The 18,262-nt window shown below is 40.9% G+C and overlaps 1 protein-coding gene and 1 pseudogene across 3 annotated transcripts in view; one reads left to right on the top strand and one right to left on the bottom strand.

The window, feature by feature from the left end:
- The window catches only part of OGT (O-linked N-acetylglucosamine (GlcNAc) transferase), a 42,434-nt gene extending 32,416 nt beyond the window's left edge, over window positions 1–10,018 (bottom strand). Inside the window, exons 1-3 of one of the 3 annotated variants that reach the window (XM_027534858.1) lie at window positions 9,706–10,018; window positions 6,137–6,287; window positions 5,024–5,267 (exon numbers count right to left, since the gene is read on the bottom strand). In XM_027534858.1, coding sequence (XP_027390659.1) covers window positions 5,024–5,267; window positions 6,137–6,287; window positions 9,706–9,742 — 432 coding nt within the window. In that variant the 5' untranslated portion in view covers window positions 9,743–10,018. Of the gene's footprint in view, window positions 1–4,368; window positions 4,433–5,023; window positions 5,268–6,136; window positions 6,318–9,705 lie in introns of those variants that run through there. The other 2 variants (XM_027534857.1, XM_027534859.1) reach the window with 2 other exon arrangements.
- Window positions 9,934–14,943, top strand: LOC113888063 (annotated as a pseudogene).
- The last annotated feature ends 3,319 nt before the right edge of the window (window positions 14,944–18,262 follow it).

The raw sequence follows: 18,262 nt of genomic DNA, 5'->3' as shown, positions 1-18,262 counted from the left end.
TTTTATGTATTTTTGGCCGTGCTGGGTCTTCATTGCAGCACGGGTTTTTCTCTAGTTGCGAAGAACGGGCTACTCTCTAGTTGCGGCGCATGCGCTTCTCATTGCAGTGACTTCTCTTGTTGTGCAGCACAGGCTCTAAGGTGCACGGGCTTCAGCAGTTGCCTCACGTGGGCTCAGTAGTTGCAGCTGCCAGGCTCTAGAGCACAGGCTCAATAGGTGTGGTGCACAGGCTTTAGTTGCTCCTCAGCATGTGGGATCGTCCCAAATCAGGGACTGAACTCGTGTCTCCTGCATTAGCAGGCAGATTCTTGACCACTGAGCCACCAGGGAAGCCCTTGCTCTGAGTTTTACTTTTATTTCCCCAAGACAGTCTACCCTTCACTCTACTTGGATAAATTTTACAAGCTACTTTTCTGCTGCTTCTAGTTTTAAACTTTTAAAAGTATTTCTGATTACAGGGAATGCTGCAAAAATAGTCTAGTTCAACAAAGAGTTATGATCACAAAATAATTTTTATCTATTCTACAGTGTTTCAGAATTACCAACTGATTTTTAAACACAAAGTAGATACAAATGCTAATGATGGTTAATCTGGTATGTTTCTTATAGTAAACTTTTGTTCATGCAACACTAAACCCATGCAACACTAAACCCATGCATATTAACCAGCCACATAACTGTAAAGAATTTTAGAGTAGTAAATAAACTCAAAGGAGAAATTAAAAGCTGGGCCTTAAAGGAAGAATAGGGTTTTAACAGACAAAAGAGGAGGGCACTGTAGACAAGGGAAAATAGTATGAATAAAGGTAAGATGGAAATGAGTAAGAATTTCCTGTACAACAACCCTTCCTAAGATAGCATCTATTTCCCACCTATCCTCCTAGAGCCTCCCGCCCCCAACACGCAACATCTATGTAGATGGGAAATAAAATCGGGTTGATAAAAGCTTACTGCTGCTGCTGCTAAGTCGCTTCAGTTGTGTCCGACTCTGTGCGACCCCATAGACGGCAGCCTACCAGGCTCCCCCGTCCCTGGGATTCTCCAGGCAAGAACACTGGAGTGGCTTGCCATTTCCTTCTCCAGTGCATGAAAGTGAAAAGTCAAAGTGAAGTAGCTCAGTCGTGTCCAACTCTCTTCGACCCCATGGACCGAAGCCCACCAAGCTCCTCCATCCATGGGATTTTCCAGGCAAGAGTACTGGAGTGGGGTGCCATTGCCTTCTCCGGATAAAAGCCTACAGTAGTTCTCAATTGCCTCTCAAATTAAATTCAAACTCCTCAGCCTCTCTATTCTTTCTAAATCTTCCAATTGACTCTCCTTTACTACGCTTACTTCTTGTTACTACTTGACTCACCACTTCAGACAAGGAAGTCTACTTGCTATTTACCTTCCTACAGAATGCTTAGGTTATAAGCATCCACTCGAGAAAACTTCATGATTAATACTCTAATAATAATCATCTGAGGAGCTTACAACTTTTTTCCTTTATGGGTCAGGTCCTGCTCATGCTATAATCCACAACCCCCCTCAACACATCTCCCCAATTCCTAACAAAGTATTGTACATACAATAAGTACTCAAATATTTAAATGTGACATATGCACAGCAAACTTAAAAAAAGGCAAAGCAGAGAGGGACAGAAATACAATCAACCCTCCGCATCTTCAGGTGAGGAAGCCATGGACATGAAGAGCCAACTATACTACACCACTTTATATAAGTGGTAAGGTATACACAAAGGGCTTGAGCACCCACAGATTCTGGAACCAATCCCTCATGGATACCAAGGGATGACTGCATAAGTTTTTCTACAGTTTAGCTGTATGAGTGAGGCTTGCAACAGTAACAAATAACAAAAGACAATAACACTTGATGGTCAGGATGCCAGCAGATCTCAGTGCTATGCATCCACAATCAAAACAGAAGTACAACCTACAGAATCAGAAACAGGGCTCCTTATAGCAACTCAGGGTTACAGCCATTTTACAAAGAACATTTTATACATAATTCATAAAAGGGACTGTCAAGAATGAGCAACTCTGTGAGTCATCATGTGAAGATTACCAGCTGCAATAGCACATTCAAATACGATGGACTAAAATTTTAGTGAAATTATTAAATCATCCAACATAATGGAAGCCAATTTAGAATGTAAAAATATGAAACAGCTCTATGTCTTAAAAGTAATTTCTATAACCAAGTCAGAAAATAACTTCCAAATTGACATACCATTAACCTAAAGAGACAAATGAAAAGAAAAAACACATTGCCAAGACCACCACCAAAACATTTTACTTTTTCACTACAGCAAAACCAAAATAACCTGAGTTTAACTATTTCTCATAGAAGGCCAACTACAACTCTGATTCAGGCCAGCAATGCACTGCCATAGAAGCACAATTTAGGAACAGACTCAAGTTTCTCTGTCAGTCCTGAATTGACAAAGACATTTGACAGTAAGCTTTAATCTAGTTAGGAGCTTCCCAGGTGGCACAGTGGTAAAGAATCTGCCTGCCAATGCAAGAGACACAGGAGATGCAGGGTCGATCCCTAGGTTGGGAAGATTCCCCTCGAGGAGGAAATGGTAACCCACTCCAGTATTCTTGCCTGGAAAATCCCATGGGCAGAGGAGCCTGAGTGGCCTCCAGGCTGTTCACAGTATCACAGAGTCGGACACAACTGAGCACGCCTAGAGTGCATTGGGAAGCTCTTAAACCTAGTTAAGACAAGATACCCTGAAATGAATTAAAGCATGATCACTTATATTTAGATGAAATCAAGGCAGTAGGCACAATCTCTTTCTCATTCTCATTGGTAAAGACAGAGAAATAAAGCAGCACCTTTCACTAGTAGAAACAAAACCAGGGAATGCATAGCTGTTCAATACCTTCAAGGGTAGTCCCATGACTTATTTTCATATTATCTTACTTCTTTGGTAGGGCACAATGATAAGCTTTCTGTTAACAGGTTAGATACTGAAATGCATGGTTCCATCTCCCACTTTAGTTTTCTTTTCTCATCATACTCCTGCAGTTTGGTATACTGTCAGCAGCAATGACTGCTCTGCCACACATGAAACCTGAGCAAAGGGGATCAGAGTTCAAGACGTTTGGGCCCACGGCTAGGTAAGAGGACACAAATGAATGTGTATGCAATTAACAAGTGAAGGATGGGACCAACCTAATTAATATAGGGAAAGAACTTACTATCACAATTAGATGCACAAGTGAGCCCCGAACCTTCGCAAGAACAAGGTCCAAGCCCCAGCAGCAGCACATACAGGGGTACCTAAAACTTTCTATAACTAGCTAGATAGTACTGCAATAAAAATTACAAGAAGTCCTTTAAATTTACATATATATCCATTGAGTATCTCTGAAAGGATACCTAAGAAACTAGTATCAGCTACCTCCAAGGATACATTGTATTCATACAAAAAACAATCAAGTTTAAAATTTTACACTCAAAATTAACTCAAAAAAAAAAAAAAAAACAACTGTTAATAGATGTCCTGATAAAAAGTGATTTCAGATCTTTGCATAAACTACTAAATTAAGCTTCAGTCTCCTACCTGTAAAATAAGGATTAAGGGATAGCAGAATGGTTTTCAGAGAAGGCAATGGCACCCCACTCCAGTACTCTTGCCTGGAAAATCCTATGGACGGAGGAGCCTGGTAGGCTGCAGTCCACGGGGTCGCTAAGAGTTGGACATGACTGAGCAACTTCACTTTCAACTTTCACTTTCATGCATTGGAGAAGGAAATGGCAAGCCACTCCAGTGTTCTTGCCTGGAGAATCCCAGGGACGGGGGAGCCTGGTGGGCTGCCGTCTATGGGGTCGCACAGAGTCGGACACAACTGAAGCGACTTAGCAGCAGCAGCAGCAGCAGAATGGTTTTCACACTGTGCTCAAGGGCTATCTTGAGGAATGAGTGCCCTCTGAGCACCTCTTCCCCTTTTTATCTTGTCTGTCTTCTCTCTTCAATGTTTGTTTTCAAGATATTCAGACTCAGGTTTCAATATCCACTTCATCATTCTGTTTACTCCCAAGTTACATAACCCCTCCATTACTTTTAAGTGATAAAATTGGAATACCATCTACTTTGAAAGATCATTGTGAGCATTAAGAAAGACCAATGTCTGACTGGCAGTGTCTGAGCATACAGTAGACTTTAAATAAATGGTAGCCATAATAGCTAACTATTTACCACTTCCTGGGTTGCTGCAAAGCTAAAAGTTGAGGACATAGCTCAGAAACATATTCCTAAATTTTTTTCTGGATTCCTATAATCTCTCTATCACTTTCCTCTTAAATTTATATCTATCTTATTTCCTTAACTACATCAAAAGTTCTAAGGGCAAGTCTTACTTTTTCTGTGTACCTTTCAGAGACCCTAACACACTGAACGTGTCCGCCAACTGGGCCTCACTTGCTTCCCAGAAAACATCTGCAATTTAGATAAAAAAAAAATTTTAAGAACTAATCAAAAGCCTTGTGTGCATACTAGTACCTCTATTTTACCACTTCTGATTATGTTGAAAGAAGAGAGAATAGGATATTGAGGGAAAAAATTTGCAGCCCAGTTTTCATGTTATGGATCCATATATTGACATCTCATTTTAACTAGTCTATATTACAGATTAAGGCCCTGCTACCACTATTTCTTGAAAGTCAATTACCTGTTGAATACATTATAGCAGAAAATATCCAAATTTAATCAAAAGAGCCTAAAGAAACAATATCATGTGTTCTGTACTTTTACAGGCATTCTAAAAATAGATGTAAGACTCTCTTGCAGTAAGGTAATTTTTACGCTAATAACTTGCTAGATAAAATGAATTTTTTAAAGACAACAACGCAGCTCTGAGTCAAAGCAATTTCATCATTTTAAGTAAACTAAACATTTCCAAACTCTTGACTTTATTCCACGCAAAAAAACCTATTTTAGTGTCTAAAGTATCAAACTATGTTTCTTTCTAGGTTTTTGTGAAAGGAAAATAATAACCATTAAAATTATACTTACAGGATTGTACTGAAGAGCAGAGACGTAAGCTTGTACTGCCCCTTCCATGTCGCCTGCTGCTACCAAAGCAGCTGCCAGGTTAATATAACCATCGATGAAATCTGGTTTGAGACGCAATGCATGCCGGTAATGCTCAATTGCTTCCTGCAACTGCCCTCTTTCCTTGTACACATTCCCCAAATTTGAATAGGCTTCTGCCAGAAGGGGGTTCTGTTTAATTGCCAGAGTACTAAAGTGGGCAGATCTGGAAAAGGGGAAAAGTGTTGATGCATGGGTATGCATGTTACAGAAAGAAGGTATGGCCCTTATGCAACAGTTTTTGAAGATCCTGTGTATTGCTCATTATATAATAATATATTATCTTTTAACTAGCTCATAGAAGGAAAAATTGTGGAAATCAAAGTTTTTCAGACGTGGAGGCATTTGGAGTTCAAATCGGAACACTTTTTTCTTAAGAGATAAAATTCTTAGCTAGTCTCATTACCAAACTGCCTCATTATAAACAATGATCAATAAGATCAAGAATGAAAATGCTATGTGCATGAGTCTCATTTTCCATTTGCTGATAAGATTCAATGATGCACATCTTTAAATGTCTAAATAAGCCAGTGACAATTTATTAAAAGGCCAAGAACACAGATTCTTCCCTTTTGATTAATTCAACTGATTAGCTAAAAGTAGTACATCATAATGATTTAATGATGGCATTTGCAACTTGAACTACATATGCGCCTCCTACCACAACATATACACTATTATCTCTGAACACTTCTGTCCCTCAAGGTGACACATCTTACAAAGGTGAGACTGGATGCTCAGATGTAGACTAAGAATAATTTATTACCTGAAAAAGAGTTCTAAAAAAGCAGCCGACGTAGGTGGAAAAATCTAGAAAAGGTCCCTAGTTATACCAATAATACAACCACCACCACAAAAGAAGGGAGGAAAACTGGCAGCTGGGCCTATCACAAGTGGGCAAGAGAGCAGATGTGCGTTGGTGGCTCCAGGTGAAACCCAGAACTGGAAAAATTTCAAGTTCAGATATTTAAGTAACATTTTTCAAGCTCAGCACTCAGAGGCAGCAATCACCAGCATCACCCCCACATCTCCTACCTGTCCAGCCTTCGACACTGGAAGTGTATAGATGAAAGTAATAAAAGCACACCAGTATTGTCTGGCTCTTGTCTCCAGAGCTGCATGCAGTGTCTCTCAGCTGCCTCAAAATCTCCTGCCTGATATTCACGATGTGCCAACTCAGCTAACCCTTGGAAGGAAAGCATACGTTTCGTTGGTTCTGGAGAATCATCAAAACATTTGAGGGAAGGAGGGGGGAAAACAAAAAGTTAGAAATGCAAACAAAAAAAATGTAAAAATATGGTATATTAAACTTAAAGATGAAAACGCTTGAAACTATGTAAAGCACTAGAATGTTCTGCACATTATCGATACCCCCAAGTTAACAGCAGGTGCAGAATTGGCATTTTTAGAATTCCCCACCTAGACAGAAATATTTATTTGCAAATGAGATTATATTTTATGACCAAAAATACTTGGTATTTTAAATTACAAATCAGATGTAGCATCTAAAGATTCACTACTAAACATTATTCCTTATACTTCAGTTAACATAGAGAAACGAAATATAAAACATGTGATTTGCGAGGTCACATAGATGTAATAATGTCAGAATAACCTCCTGGGAAACTTAATACTTTGTCCCATGTTTTAGGTTGGATTTGGCGGGGAGGGGGGGGTACTGGTAACAATCTACCTCTTAAGCTGGGTGGGGACACCAGATGTGTGGTTAACTCTTTAAATTATATTCATGCTTTTGTATTATTTCACAACTTAATTTTTAAATTATTTAAAGGGTGACACTAGAAACAGGCATAAGGAGAAAAAACTAAAAGTCAAGGTGCTATTTTTAAAACAGCTGATAAACAAGATGCATTCATCTGTCAAGAGCCAAAATATTTAAAGCGGTCAAACATTTTAAATCAAAACCCAAGATTGTATTATATTCTTCCTGTACCATTCCAAACTCACACTGAGACCAAATTAGCTAAATCCCACCCACACTGGTTTAACACTAGCATTTTCCAAAGAGCTCTGATACTGACTAAAGGGACTAAAACATTGCGAACAACCCTGTATAAACTAAGCAGTTACCTACAACTGCAATGAATTTTTTAAAGAATGGGGAAATGCTAAAATATAAAACCATCTGATAAAGTGCAACTAAATTAATAATAAATGAATGCACTTTGTTGTGTGTAACTTTGTTCAGATACAAAAAGATAAAGAATACACAGCTAAGGCCCAAAGATGGAAAACAACAACAAGCTGCCTAAGTCTCAAGTGTAAATACTTAAACAATGATACATGATTTGGGAATTTGACCACAGTACTTTCCCGAGACAGAGTAAGAAACTTTCTACAAATTAAATACTTAAATTCTACCAAGGTCCAAGTGAGAAGCTCATATTGAGCCCAGACCCTCACTCATTAGACCTGGCAAATGAACTGTATACTCAGGAAAGCAAAGTAAATTTCCTAACAAGGCACAGCTAGCTGACCACTAATGTGAAGAGCAGAGAGACCTGCATCCACATTTGTGGACTGTTATACCTCTTATGGGCTTCCCTTGTGGCTCAGCTGGTAAAGAATCCGCCTGCGATGTGGGGAACCTGGGTTCGATCCCTGGGTTGGGAAGATCCCCTGGGGAAGGGAAAGGCTACCCACTCCAGTATTCTGGCCTGGAGAATTCCAGACTGCTATTGTTCCCCAGCTCACTCTGCTCCTGGTCAATTCGGTTCCATTTATTTTGGGGCTTCCCTGGTGGCTCAGACGGTAAAGCGTCTGCCTGCAATGAGGGACACCAGAGTTCGATTCCTGGGTCGGGAAGATCCCCTGGAGAAGAAAATGGCAATCCACTCAGCACTCTTGCCTGGAAAATACCATGGACGGAGGCTACCTGATAGGCTACAGTCCATGGGGTCGCAGAGAGTCGGACACGACTGACTGAGCGACCTCACTATTCACTATACCTCTTACAGGAACTAGAAAATCACATTTTAAACAAGTCTCTAGAACTCCCTTCCTTGCTCTTTATTTTTAACCCATACTTTATCAACTTTTCAAAAGCCGCCTATCTGCTATTTTAACACTAGAAATGACAACTTTCTCAAATAAAATAACAGGCAGAAAAGGGCAAGCAGGGACTTCATTGGTAGTCCAGCGGTTAAGACTCTGCGCTCCCAATGCAGGGAGCACAGGTTCCATGCCTGGTCCAGGGAACTAAGATCCCGCAAGCCGCATGGTGCGGCCAAAAAATAAAGAAAAGGGCAAGCTAGAACAAGAGAATCTAGGACAGACTCTTAAATCTTTAAAAAAAAAAATCCCTGAGCGAGAGGGGAACACTACCAATCTCACTACCTACAGTCAAAATATAAGATACAATTGAAGATTCATCTCTTAGTGCACAATGTCCAAGAACAATAAAACCCTTGACATCTCAACTGAGAAACCAACAAAAAAATAACCTCGTGGGAAACCTTAGAACCGCAGCCCAATCCCCCCCTCCCTCCCGCCCCAAATAGCCTCAATACGGAAAGGCAGCTGAAGGACACTCTTATAATTTGGAGTTTTCTTATTTTTAGTAGTAAATGCTCTCAGACTAATTGTCTAAAAGGGCAACCGCCTTGCACTTGTGCAGCTACACTCCAGTTGCTTTACAAACTCTTCAAGCAGGGATGAAAACTCAAAAAAATATACCCTCTATGAATAAAGAAATACCGGGCTAAAGAATGGGGATGGAAGACCCAGAGACGGCGGCGGAGGAATACAAGGACAAAGTAACACAAAGCGAGAATCTGGCGGGCAGGGTGGTCAACGCCGAAGCCCCTGCACTAGAGTGGTTTCTCCCCGAGGGTAGGAAACGGACCGCAGGGCTGGCAACCTCGAGAAGGAAAGGGTGTGGCTCCCCGCGGGAGCGGAGGGAGGAGGACAGGGTGGGAAATCCAGGCTGGGGGCAGCGAGTGGAATTGGGCGATGGCAAAAAGAACCCCTGGAAATTTCCAGTCGAAACCGGGACCGCTCAACCCAAGGCACAGCACACAGGCGCTGCCAGGCACGGTGCTGCTCAAAATCCCCCGTTGGAGAGGTGACTCGGAGCGCACCCAGGAGCTTGCGCTCGTCCTTGGGGGTGATGCAAAGTGAGGATACGATTACACTGGAACGGCACCTCCGCCCTCGATTGACAGAGGACCACCAAATCGGGCTAAGGGGAGCGGGGTGGAGGGGGAAGAGAAGGGGGCGGTGAGCTGAACTGGGGAGAAAACGACTGCGAAGGAGAATGAAAGGCAGCGAGAAGGGCAGGGATTCCAATGCAGTCCATTCTGAGACAGTCTAAGCGCGCAGGTGTAGAAGGGTCCCGAGAGACAGAAGGCTAGAAAATGTATAGGATTACAAAGCAAGAAAGGAAGCAAAAAGCAAGCAAGCGAAAGAAAATGTTTTAGGAACGGACGACAGCAGAAAACCCAGATCAGATGCCGCTAGACGCCGAAAAGCTTAGCGATGCCACTGATGCAATGGGGATGGCCAGAGGGGAGGGAGTGATGAGAGGCAAAGGACGGCGCGAGACCCCAAGGGGGCGTCTGCCAAAGTAGAACAGACACCGGTACCTGTGCTGTCGGCCACGTTGCCCACGGAAGACGCCATCTGGAGCTTCTAGAGCGAGTGCAAGAAGTGGGTGATTGAATCCTGCAGCCGCCACTACTGGCAATGTTTCTAGAGGTAGTAGCACGAAGGCAGCAGCCCTACCAGTGCTTTGGCAGGCTTAAGCAGCAGCAACAGTTACAGCCTTCGAACCCTAGAACTCTGGTTGGCCATCTACCTCTCACGGTCTTGAAATGGCGGCGACGGCTCCTCGGCCGAAACAACACGGACCGGAACTACTTTCTGTTACAATCAAGTACCAGCGCGGAAGTTGCGCGGTAACCAGTGCTACCAACAAAATGACTATAATCAAAGTCAATCGGTCCTATGTAACCTTCCGCGCAGGGCCCATTGCGACAAACACGATTATGTCGAGAGCGCATGCGAGCAGCCGTGTCAGCCCGACTGGCTGTTAGGGCACTGTCTGGGACGGGAGCGACCAAGTTTTTTTTTTTACTAGCGAAGCGGATGGTTTAAAAGAAACTGTACACTTGAATGATAATTTTGCCAGTGATATAGTCTGCTGCTGCTGCTGCTAAGTCGCTTCAGTCGTGTCCGACTCCGTGTGACCCCATAGACGGCAGCCCACCAGGCTCCCCCGTCCCTGGGATTCTCCAGGCAAGAACACTGGAGTGGCTTGCCATTTCCTTCTCCAATGCGTGAAAATGAAAAGTGAAAGTCAAGTAGCTCAGTCGTGTCCGACTCCCAGGGACCCCGTGGACTGCAGCCCACCAGGCTCCTCCGTCCATGGGATTTTCCAGGCAAGAGTACTGGAGTGGGTTGCTATTGCCTTCTCCGTGGTATAGTCTACTACCTAGCAAAGAGCATAGATTTTAATAGGAATGCAAAAGGGGTATACAAGTTTCATCAACTTCATTCGTATAGTTGCAAGATGATGAATCAATTCTGAGCAAGTAAATGTAAATGGTTATATTTCAAAGGCTAGAATTCAAAACAGTGGAGAGTTCCAATTTGAACACGTCTTAGTTCTGATTCCAGCCATTGGTTTAAGCGCTTTGATTAAAAGGATTGAGTTTCTCAGGGCCAAATGAACCCAAGCATCTCAGATTTTGGCCATATAGCCCGAAAGTTCCAAATCCTCTTGCTATTCACGATAATTTTGCCCACAGTATTATGGCAAATGCTTCACAACTCAGGGACATGCTGACAGTTTGCACTGCAAAGGCAACAGCCATAAAAATGTTAAAGATTCATATTCTTCGAAATCCATGACCCTTCCGAGTTGACTTCATTTCCACCACATTGCTTTGCAAATTATTACAATCAGTAATACCATTTAACTCAAGGCAGCTCAACAATGATAAATTGATTCATTTGCCATCTACCTAAACCACACATCTAAATAGAGACAAAACTGCTCCGCTTCCTTGAACAAATCAGTTCTTTATGATCCTCCTGCAGTTTCAAGTCCACTGTTCAGACGTTTTGTCACATTGGTATTAATTTATATTGCATCCCTTGTTCCAGAAAGGATTAAAGTAGCTTGCCACATTAGCAAGAAATTACAAACCAATGAAGGCAAGAAGCTGGGTCTCTCAGAGCCTTTTTATTTCCAAAAAAAATAGTCCTTGATCTAAGACAACAAATTCGTGAGTTTATTCAAAATGTTTCTACTACCTAGTCATCTGACCACACTTATTTTTTTAAAAAACTTAGGTCCTCAAATTTTGCTTTAATTTCTTTGAGACAGTTCACATACTGTTAATTATGGATATGAGTGCAGAAAAAATGTTAATATTGATAGTTTCTTCTATTATATCCATAATTAAAAGTCAGGTGCAGTGAAAAAGTTCACTACACAAACTCTCCTGGAAATTGGATACCAGCTTCTTCTCTTAATTTGATTTAACTGGTAAAACCTTCCCCCGACTCCTGACTCCCCCCTGGTGCCCCAACCCTCAGTACAAGTGTTTGATCTGTGGTGAATAAAATCAGCTTTTCAACTTTTATAACAGACTTCTCAAATTCCACTGGCAGATGTTTAGGCCTTCCTGATTAGAGGGTGCTTAGCTAATTAAGTAAAATTCTCCTTCAATGCCAGGTTATGTTGCCAGCTGGGCCAGCTATTTGGCCCATCCATACTTGTATCTAAGTTTCCTTCTCCTGAGAGAGGAGTCAAGGGATGCTTCTGGGGAAAGCTGGGTGGTGGGGCTCACTGTGAATCAATAAGGAAACACCGCCCGCCCCCCCCCCCCCCCGTTGGAATCTCAAGAACCCCCTCCAGGTGCTTTCCAGGAGTAGCACCTGGAGGGTTTAGTTTGAAGGACTTATCAGATAAAACCATCTTCTTTGGCCAATCAAGTAACATTTACTAGAGTCTGTGCAAGGCACTGTGGGAGATGGAAAAATCAACAAGAGAAGATCTTTGCCCTCAAGGAAATTGAAACCCAGTTAGTTAGACACAGACAGCCTCTAGAGCATAAAAAAGAAGAGCATTATAAAGGTGATAAAATACATCAGTGTCTGTAAATATCTGAGGAGGGAACAGTCACTTCAGGCTGGAGAAGGGTGACCAAGAAGGCCTGATCTAGGCGTTGAAGGGGGTGCTTTTGTGTGTTCTCTTTCACACCGATTTCTGTTTAGTGTTTTGTTATGTTTTCTCCCTTTTATGGGTAGCAATTCAAAATTCAGAATCATCTAAAACAAACCAGATGCTTCTTCCACCGCAATCCCAAACTTTGCCACCCTAATAACACCGCTAATGGTGTATTAGTTTTCTGTTACTGTCTTGCAAATTACCACCAATTTAGCGGCTTGAAACAAATACATATTTCGCAGCAGTTGCGCCAGCAATCAGTGAGGGAGCCTGAGACACGCTCTGGCCACCGCCGCCAAACGGTTCAATGAAGCTGTAAGAATACACAGATGTACCACCGCAGGTTCATCAGATGTTTGTGGATACTGTTCCAGAGAGAGATTGGCCTCCACCTCCCGGATTAGCTAACCAGTCATAACGAAGAAACTTTGTTTTAAAACTTTCCAGAAATCGTTGAACCTGAATAAAAGGATGAAACTGATTTCATGGTAGCACAGCAACCATCACTAGCCAGTGAGTTTGGAAAACATGATTCCTTATTTGGTAGCTGCTATGGTAAAGACATGGCCAGCTGGGATAGCAACAGGGAAGATGAAAAAGGTAGAACAAAATAGATCAAAGAGTGAAAGCCTAATGGGTACCTTAAAAAGGCGGCTTTCTGCAGAACAAAAGCAAAAAGGCAAGAGGATCACATCCTCTGGGAGCTCTGCCAGATGAGGATGCGGTTTCCTCTCCTCAGCACCAGTAGTTTTTAAAGATGTGACTTCTGAAAGATCAATAAGGTCCACTTCCCTTAGCAATCATCACTATAGTCCTACCCCTTAGCCTCTTGACCGGCAAACTCTGAGGAGGCCTGTATCAAAATGGAGGAAGTAAGATTCAAAGTCTTGGTTCATTCTTCCAATCCAGATCCAACACAGAATGATGTCTGAAAATATTTTCAGTCTTCAGACTGAAACTGTATGCTGAGAACAAAATAATCGAAGAGTTCAGAATCTCAGAATGGAGATTTGCATCTTCCCTCAATGAACACGAACCTGTAGTTATTGGACTTACGCCTCAAGGCTGCGCTTGGGACTTCCCTCCTGGTACAGGGGCTAGGAATTTGCCTGCCAGTGCAGGGGACACAGGTTTGATCCCTGACCTGGGAAGATTTCACTTGCCTCCGAACAACTGAGCGGATGCACCTAGAGCCCTGTGCTCCTCAACTAGAGAAGCAATGAGAACCTAGGGCACCACAATGGAGGGTAGTCCTTGAAGGAAAGTGACACGGCTCAAAATACCCTCCCGGCTTCCCCACCATTCTATGCAAAACAAAGAACTCTCTCACCTGAAGAAAAAAATGGACATTAAGGTTGATTAAGCTGCCCAGCTCCCAGCCCGTCCCAGCCTCTGGCGTATCTCCAAATTCCTTGCCCCAGCTGTTTAAGAGAGAACTAATCCGAACAACCTTGGAGAAGAACAGGCCCCCTTAAGACAGTAGATTTCCACATATATGCCTATACATACTTACTCTTTTCTTGGGTTAGTGCAGCAGCTCACTAATCTGACTACTGTCCCTTCTCACCTCATTAAAAGTGATCTGTTCCTGTAAAGTGCCGCTCTTGTTCTTTTTCCGAACCTCACCTTCTCTGACTCCCTTACCCTGCAGTCCCTACTTGCCACGACTAGAGAAAGCCCTCTCGGCAGCAATGAAAACCCAGCACAACCAAAAATAAATAAACAAATTATTTAAAAAAAATACTGCGTTTGATATTCTGTGCCTAGAAATGAGGTAATGTATGATTTGGAAGGATTGCCTAGCTATTGTCTGGATACTTCTCCCATGTAAGTTTCTGCAGTTCCTTCTCAACCCAGAGAGAACTCTTTCTCCCAAAATGAAAATCCAGAAGAGGAGGACCTAGTTGTTGCCCTAGAGAACTTTGTGGATCCGTCTGTGTATAGCTTGTTCATTGACACCACAGGTGTCATGTTGCAAAGCCCAAGAGTGAGTCATGATGATGTCCCTCCACACTCACCATTACAGAATAATCAAATCCAAATGAACATCGGTGGACTTACCAGCACAGATGTCCATGTATCTGAAAGCATGTGTGCTATCATATGAATTTTGATCCTGACTCTGCTCCTGTGGTTGCAAGAGTTATGACTCAATGGAAAGTAGTGGTCTTATGGTTGTGACAAGCTTTACAAAGGAGTTGAAAAAACTTGCGAAATAAGGATAGTGCTGGGGACCAATCACATGCTGGGAGAAGGAAGGAAATCGAGCAAAAATGCCAGATGGTTCTTTTCTTGCTCCAGCTAGTTCTGATGACCGTTATCTTTTAAGCTCCAGCTTTCACTTCCATAGTAAAACACTTTACACTAGAATTGAGCGCTCAAATGTTAGGTTTTGCTTTTATGAACAACCAGATGTGGATGGACAATTTGCTGATCTAATTAAACATTCAGCCAGAGACTGGGAAAATAGAGCTTTTTGTTATTCAAGGTCTCCGTTACCTGGATATGCAGTTTACCCTGTCAGACTGACCAATCAGTATCAAGATTCCTGCAAGTGCATTCTTTGTGCTGTTTTGTTATATGTCAGCATATCACAATAGATTTATTTTAAAAACTGCTTTTGCCAAACAAAATGAAGGATTATTGAAAGATTAGGAGAACCCTCCATCTTGCACTTTGGGTTCCAGAAATGAAACTGGACTATAGTTTATAAACTTACATTACTATCAAAATCTTTCGCTGCCATACCTGTTCAAGATTAAAGTGAAAAGAATAGCCAATTTGTTTAGGGGTGAGGAAGTATTGCCAACATGTCTTGAGTTTATTTTTGGTTCTTTAAAAAGAACCAAAAGGTTTGAGAAGTGTGAGTTGTCTTCTATCATATGCAAAACAATGACAATGTAAATTATCAGATTCTCTTTAATCTATGCCCCTCCAAGTCCTTTGCTGCTATTCATTGTGATTTTTATGCATTGAGAACACATTTCACCTGTGTGCAACCTGAAGTTAAGCTGAAAGAAATTTTTAGAATAAAAATTGTGGTCTATTTAAGTGGCCTGTTTTCAAAAGATAGCGTTGAAGAAACATACCCATGTGATAAAATGTAGAATTTACATATACACTAAAAAAGATCTTTAATCTTATACTGTAGAAAGATTTAGAATTGTGAATTGACATAGATTGGGTAATAAAATGAAGATCTGCAATTTATCTTTTATGACAATTTTTTTCTAGATTGTTTTTAAGGTTGTGCTAATTTTTTGGTTGTGAAAAGTTCAGTTTTTCTGTTGCCTTCATTTTCATCCAATGATTTCTATATTTTATAAAAATGGCCTTGCATTTAAAAATCTTGAAGAAATGTAGCCTGCCAATTTAGAAATTGTTGCCTTTTCTGTCTTTATAAACACTGATACAAATTGACATAACATATAAAGACCTATGGAACTAGAACTATTATTAAATAAATATTACATGAATTTAGATTCCTATGATAGCAATTTTTTACATCTGTACTTTCCTCTGGTGAACGCTTTATCGCAATTTCTTCAGTTTAGTCAACATTTTCTTGGTAGAACTTGATTGTACCACTAATTTGCATAAATGGATTGGCAGATTCTCTTGCAATATTGAAGTTTACATTAGGATTGGAATTGACTTAGATAAAAAGAAAACATTGTTTAGCCGTTGGATTTATATTTCTCCTTAATGTAGTCACTAGTAAAATGTGCTAGATTTGACCTCTGCTCCCACCAAAGACTCTAGTGGAAAAAAGTGTGGAAATTCTGAAGCACTGTGTAAGAAAAATATTAAACCATATGAGATATATGGAAGTCTTATTGCCTATCATATGTACTGCCATTTTTGAAAGTTTTTTACTTGTTTATTTTAAATTTAGCCAAGTCTTGAGTAATTTGGAATCATTAAACATTTTACCTCTGATTCAGTAGTCATGGGGGTGATTATCCCTAATATTTTTTTATTTTGAAATGCAGAGTGTTTATTCATTGCACAATGCTGTAACATAGTCTTTTGATATTGCCCTGTCTAGAATTGCCCTGTTTCCATTTGCACAAGAAAAATGTTTCTATCTAAGATGACACATGTAATTCAAGATGTTTCTCCTTTGTCACTAAGTTTTCCCTAGCCTCATTTAACCACAAGGGTAAAAGTCTTAAGTCAAATTTATTTGCTTTGTCATTCAAACATATCTGTATCCCTACTTTTTTCTCTATTTGTTCTTTAAGGTCAGAATTGAGATATTACCAAGAAAAGGCACAAAGCCATAATATCATGGCACTATTTCTTTTGACTTGAGAGGAAAATACTGAGTTTTGGCAGATGCTGATTATACCTTGTTGTGGAAACTCATCTCTCATTTTCTGATATGTTTTCACCTAATAAGAAGATGGAGACTATTATAATAATACCACTTGTGTTCACTATAAGCTATTCATATTAAGAATTATTACACAGTCTTGTTATCAAATTAATGTAATACATTTAAACCATTCTTTTGGAAAGTTATTTATTTTTAAACAATTTAAAATGTATCTAGAGTGAGTTAAAAATCTTGTGCATCTATATTAGATGGCACGTGTTGTCAGAGAGCCAGTGTATATTAATAGTAACTGTTGGAATGACTTTTCCATGTTCTAGAAGCATTTACATGTGCTTTGTGTGAAACCATGGTGCACAGAAGTCTTTGGACTTCCCTGAAACACATTTTTATTTTACTTTACTATTTTTTTTATTGAGGTATAGTTGATGTCGGAGAAGGCAATGGCACCCCACTCCAGTTCTCTTCTCTGGAAAATCCCATGGACGGAGGAGCCTGGTAGGCTGCAGTCCATGGGGTCGCTAGGAGTCGGACATGACTGAGCGACTTCACTTTCACTTTTCACTTTTCACTTTCATGCATTGGAGAAGGAAATGGCAACCCACTCCAGTGTTCTTGCTTGGAGAATCCCAGGGACAGGGGAGCCTGGTGGGCTGCCGTCTATGGGGTCGCACAGAGTCGGACACGACTGAAGCGACTTAGCAGCAGCAGCAGCAGCATAGGTGGTGTACAATATTATATAGGGTTTTAGGTGTACAATATAGTGACAATTTTTAAAGGTTTATATTCCATTTATAGTTATTATATAATATTGACTGTATTCCCTGTGCTGTACAATATATCCTTGTAGCTTATTTATCTTATGCATAGTAGTTTGTACCTTTTAATCCCCTACCTCTTGCCTCTTCCCTCCCCTCTCCCCACCAACAGTGTATGAGGGTTTCCTTTTCTCCACATCCTTGCCAACATTTATTTGTGTTCTTTTTGATGACAGCCACTATGACAGGTGTGAGGTGATATCTCACTGTAGTTTTAATTTGCATTTCCCTGATGATTAACAATGTTGAGCATCTTTTCATGTGCCTGTTCATATGTCTTCTTTGGAAAAATGTCTGTCCAGGTTACCTGCCCATTTTTTACATGGATTATTTGTTTAAATGTTTAAATTTTTTTAAATTTTGTGTTGTTTTAGAGGGAAAATGTCAATACTGTTCTATTCAGAAAGACAATTTTTATTGTGTCTTTGTGAAGCTGTATTATAAAATACTTTAAAGAAATAGGCCCTGTTATAATACAATCTGAAATTATTAGGTTCTAACACTATATAAGTGAAGTGGGCCTTAGAAAGCATCACTAGGAGCAAAGCTAGTGGAGGTGATGGAATTCCAGTGGAGCAATTTCAAATCCTGAAAGATGATGCTGTGAAAGTGCTGCACTCAATATGCCAGCAAGTTTGGAAAACTCAGCAGTGGCCACAGGACTGGAAAAGGTCAGTTTTCATTCCAATCTCAAAGAAAGGCAATGCCAAAGAATGCTCAAACTACCGCACAATTGCACTCATCTCACACGCTAGTAAAGTAATGCTCAAAATTCTCCAAGCCAGGCTTCAGCAATATGTGAACCATGAACT

The sequence above is a fragment of the Bos indicus x Bos taurus genome, chromosome X (assembly GCF_003369695.1).
Source record: "Bos indicus x Bos taurus breed Angus x Brahman F1 hybrid chromosome X, Bos_hybrid_MaternalHap_v2.0, whole genome shotgun sequence".
NCBI lineage: Eukaryota > Metazoa > Chordata > Mammalia > Artiodactyla > Bovidae > Bos > Bos indicus x Bos taurus.
Note: the sequence above shows the minus strand (reverse complement) of the source record. Positions and strands in the feature narration are given on the sequence as shown.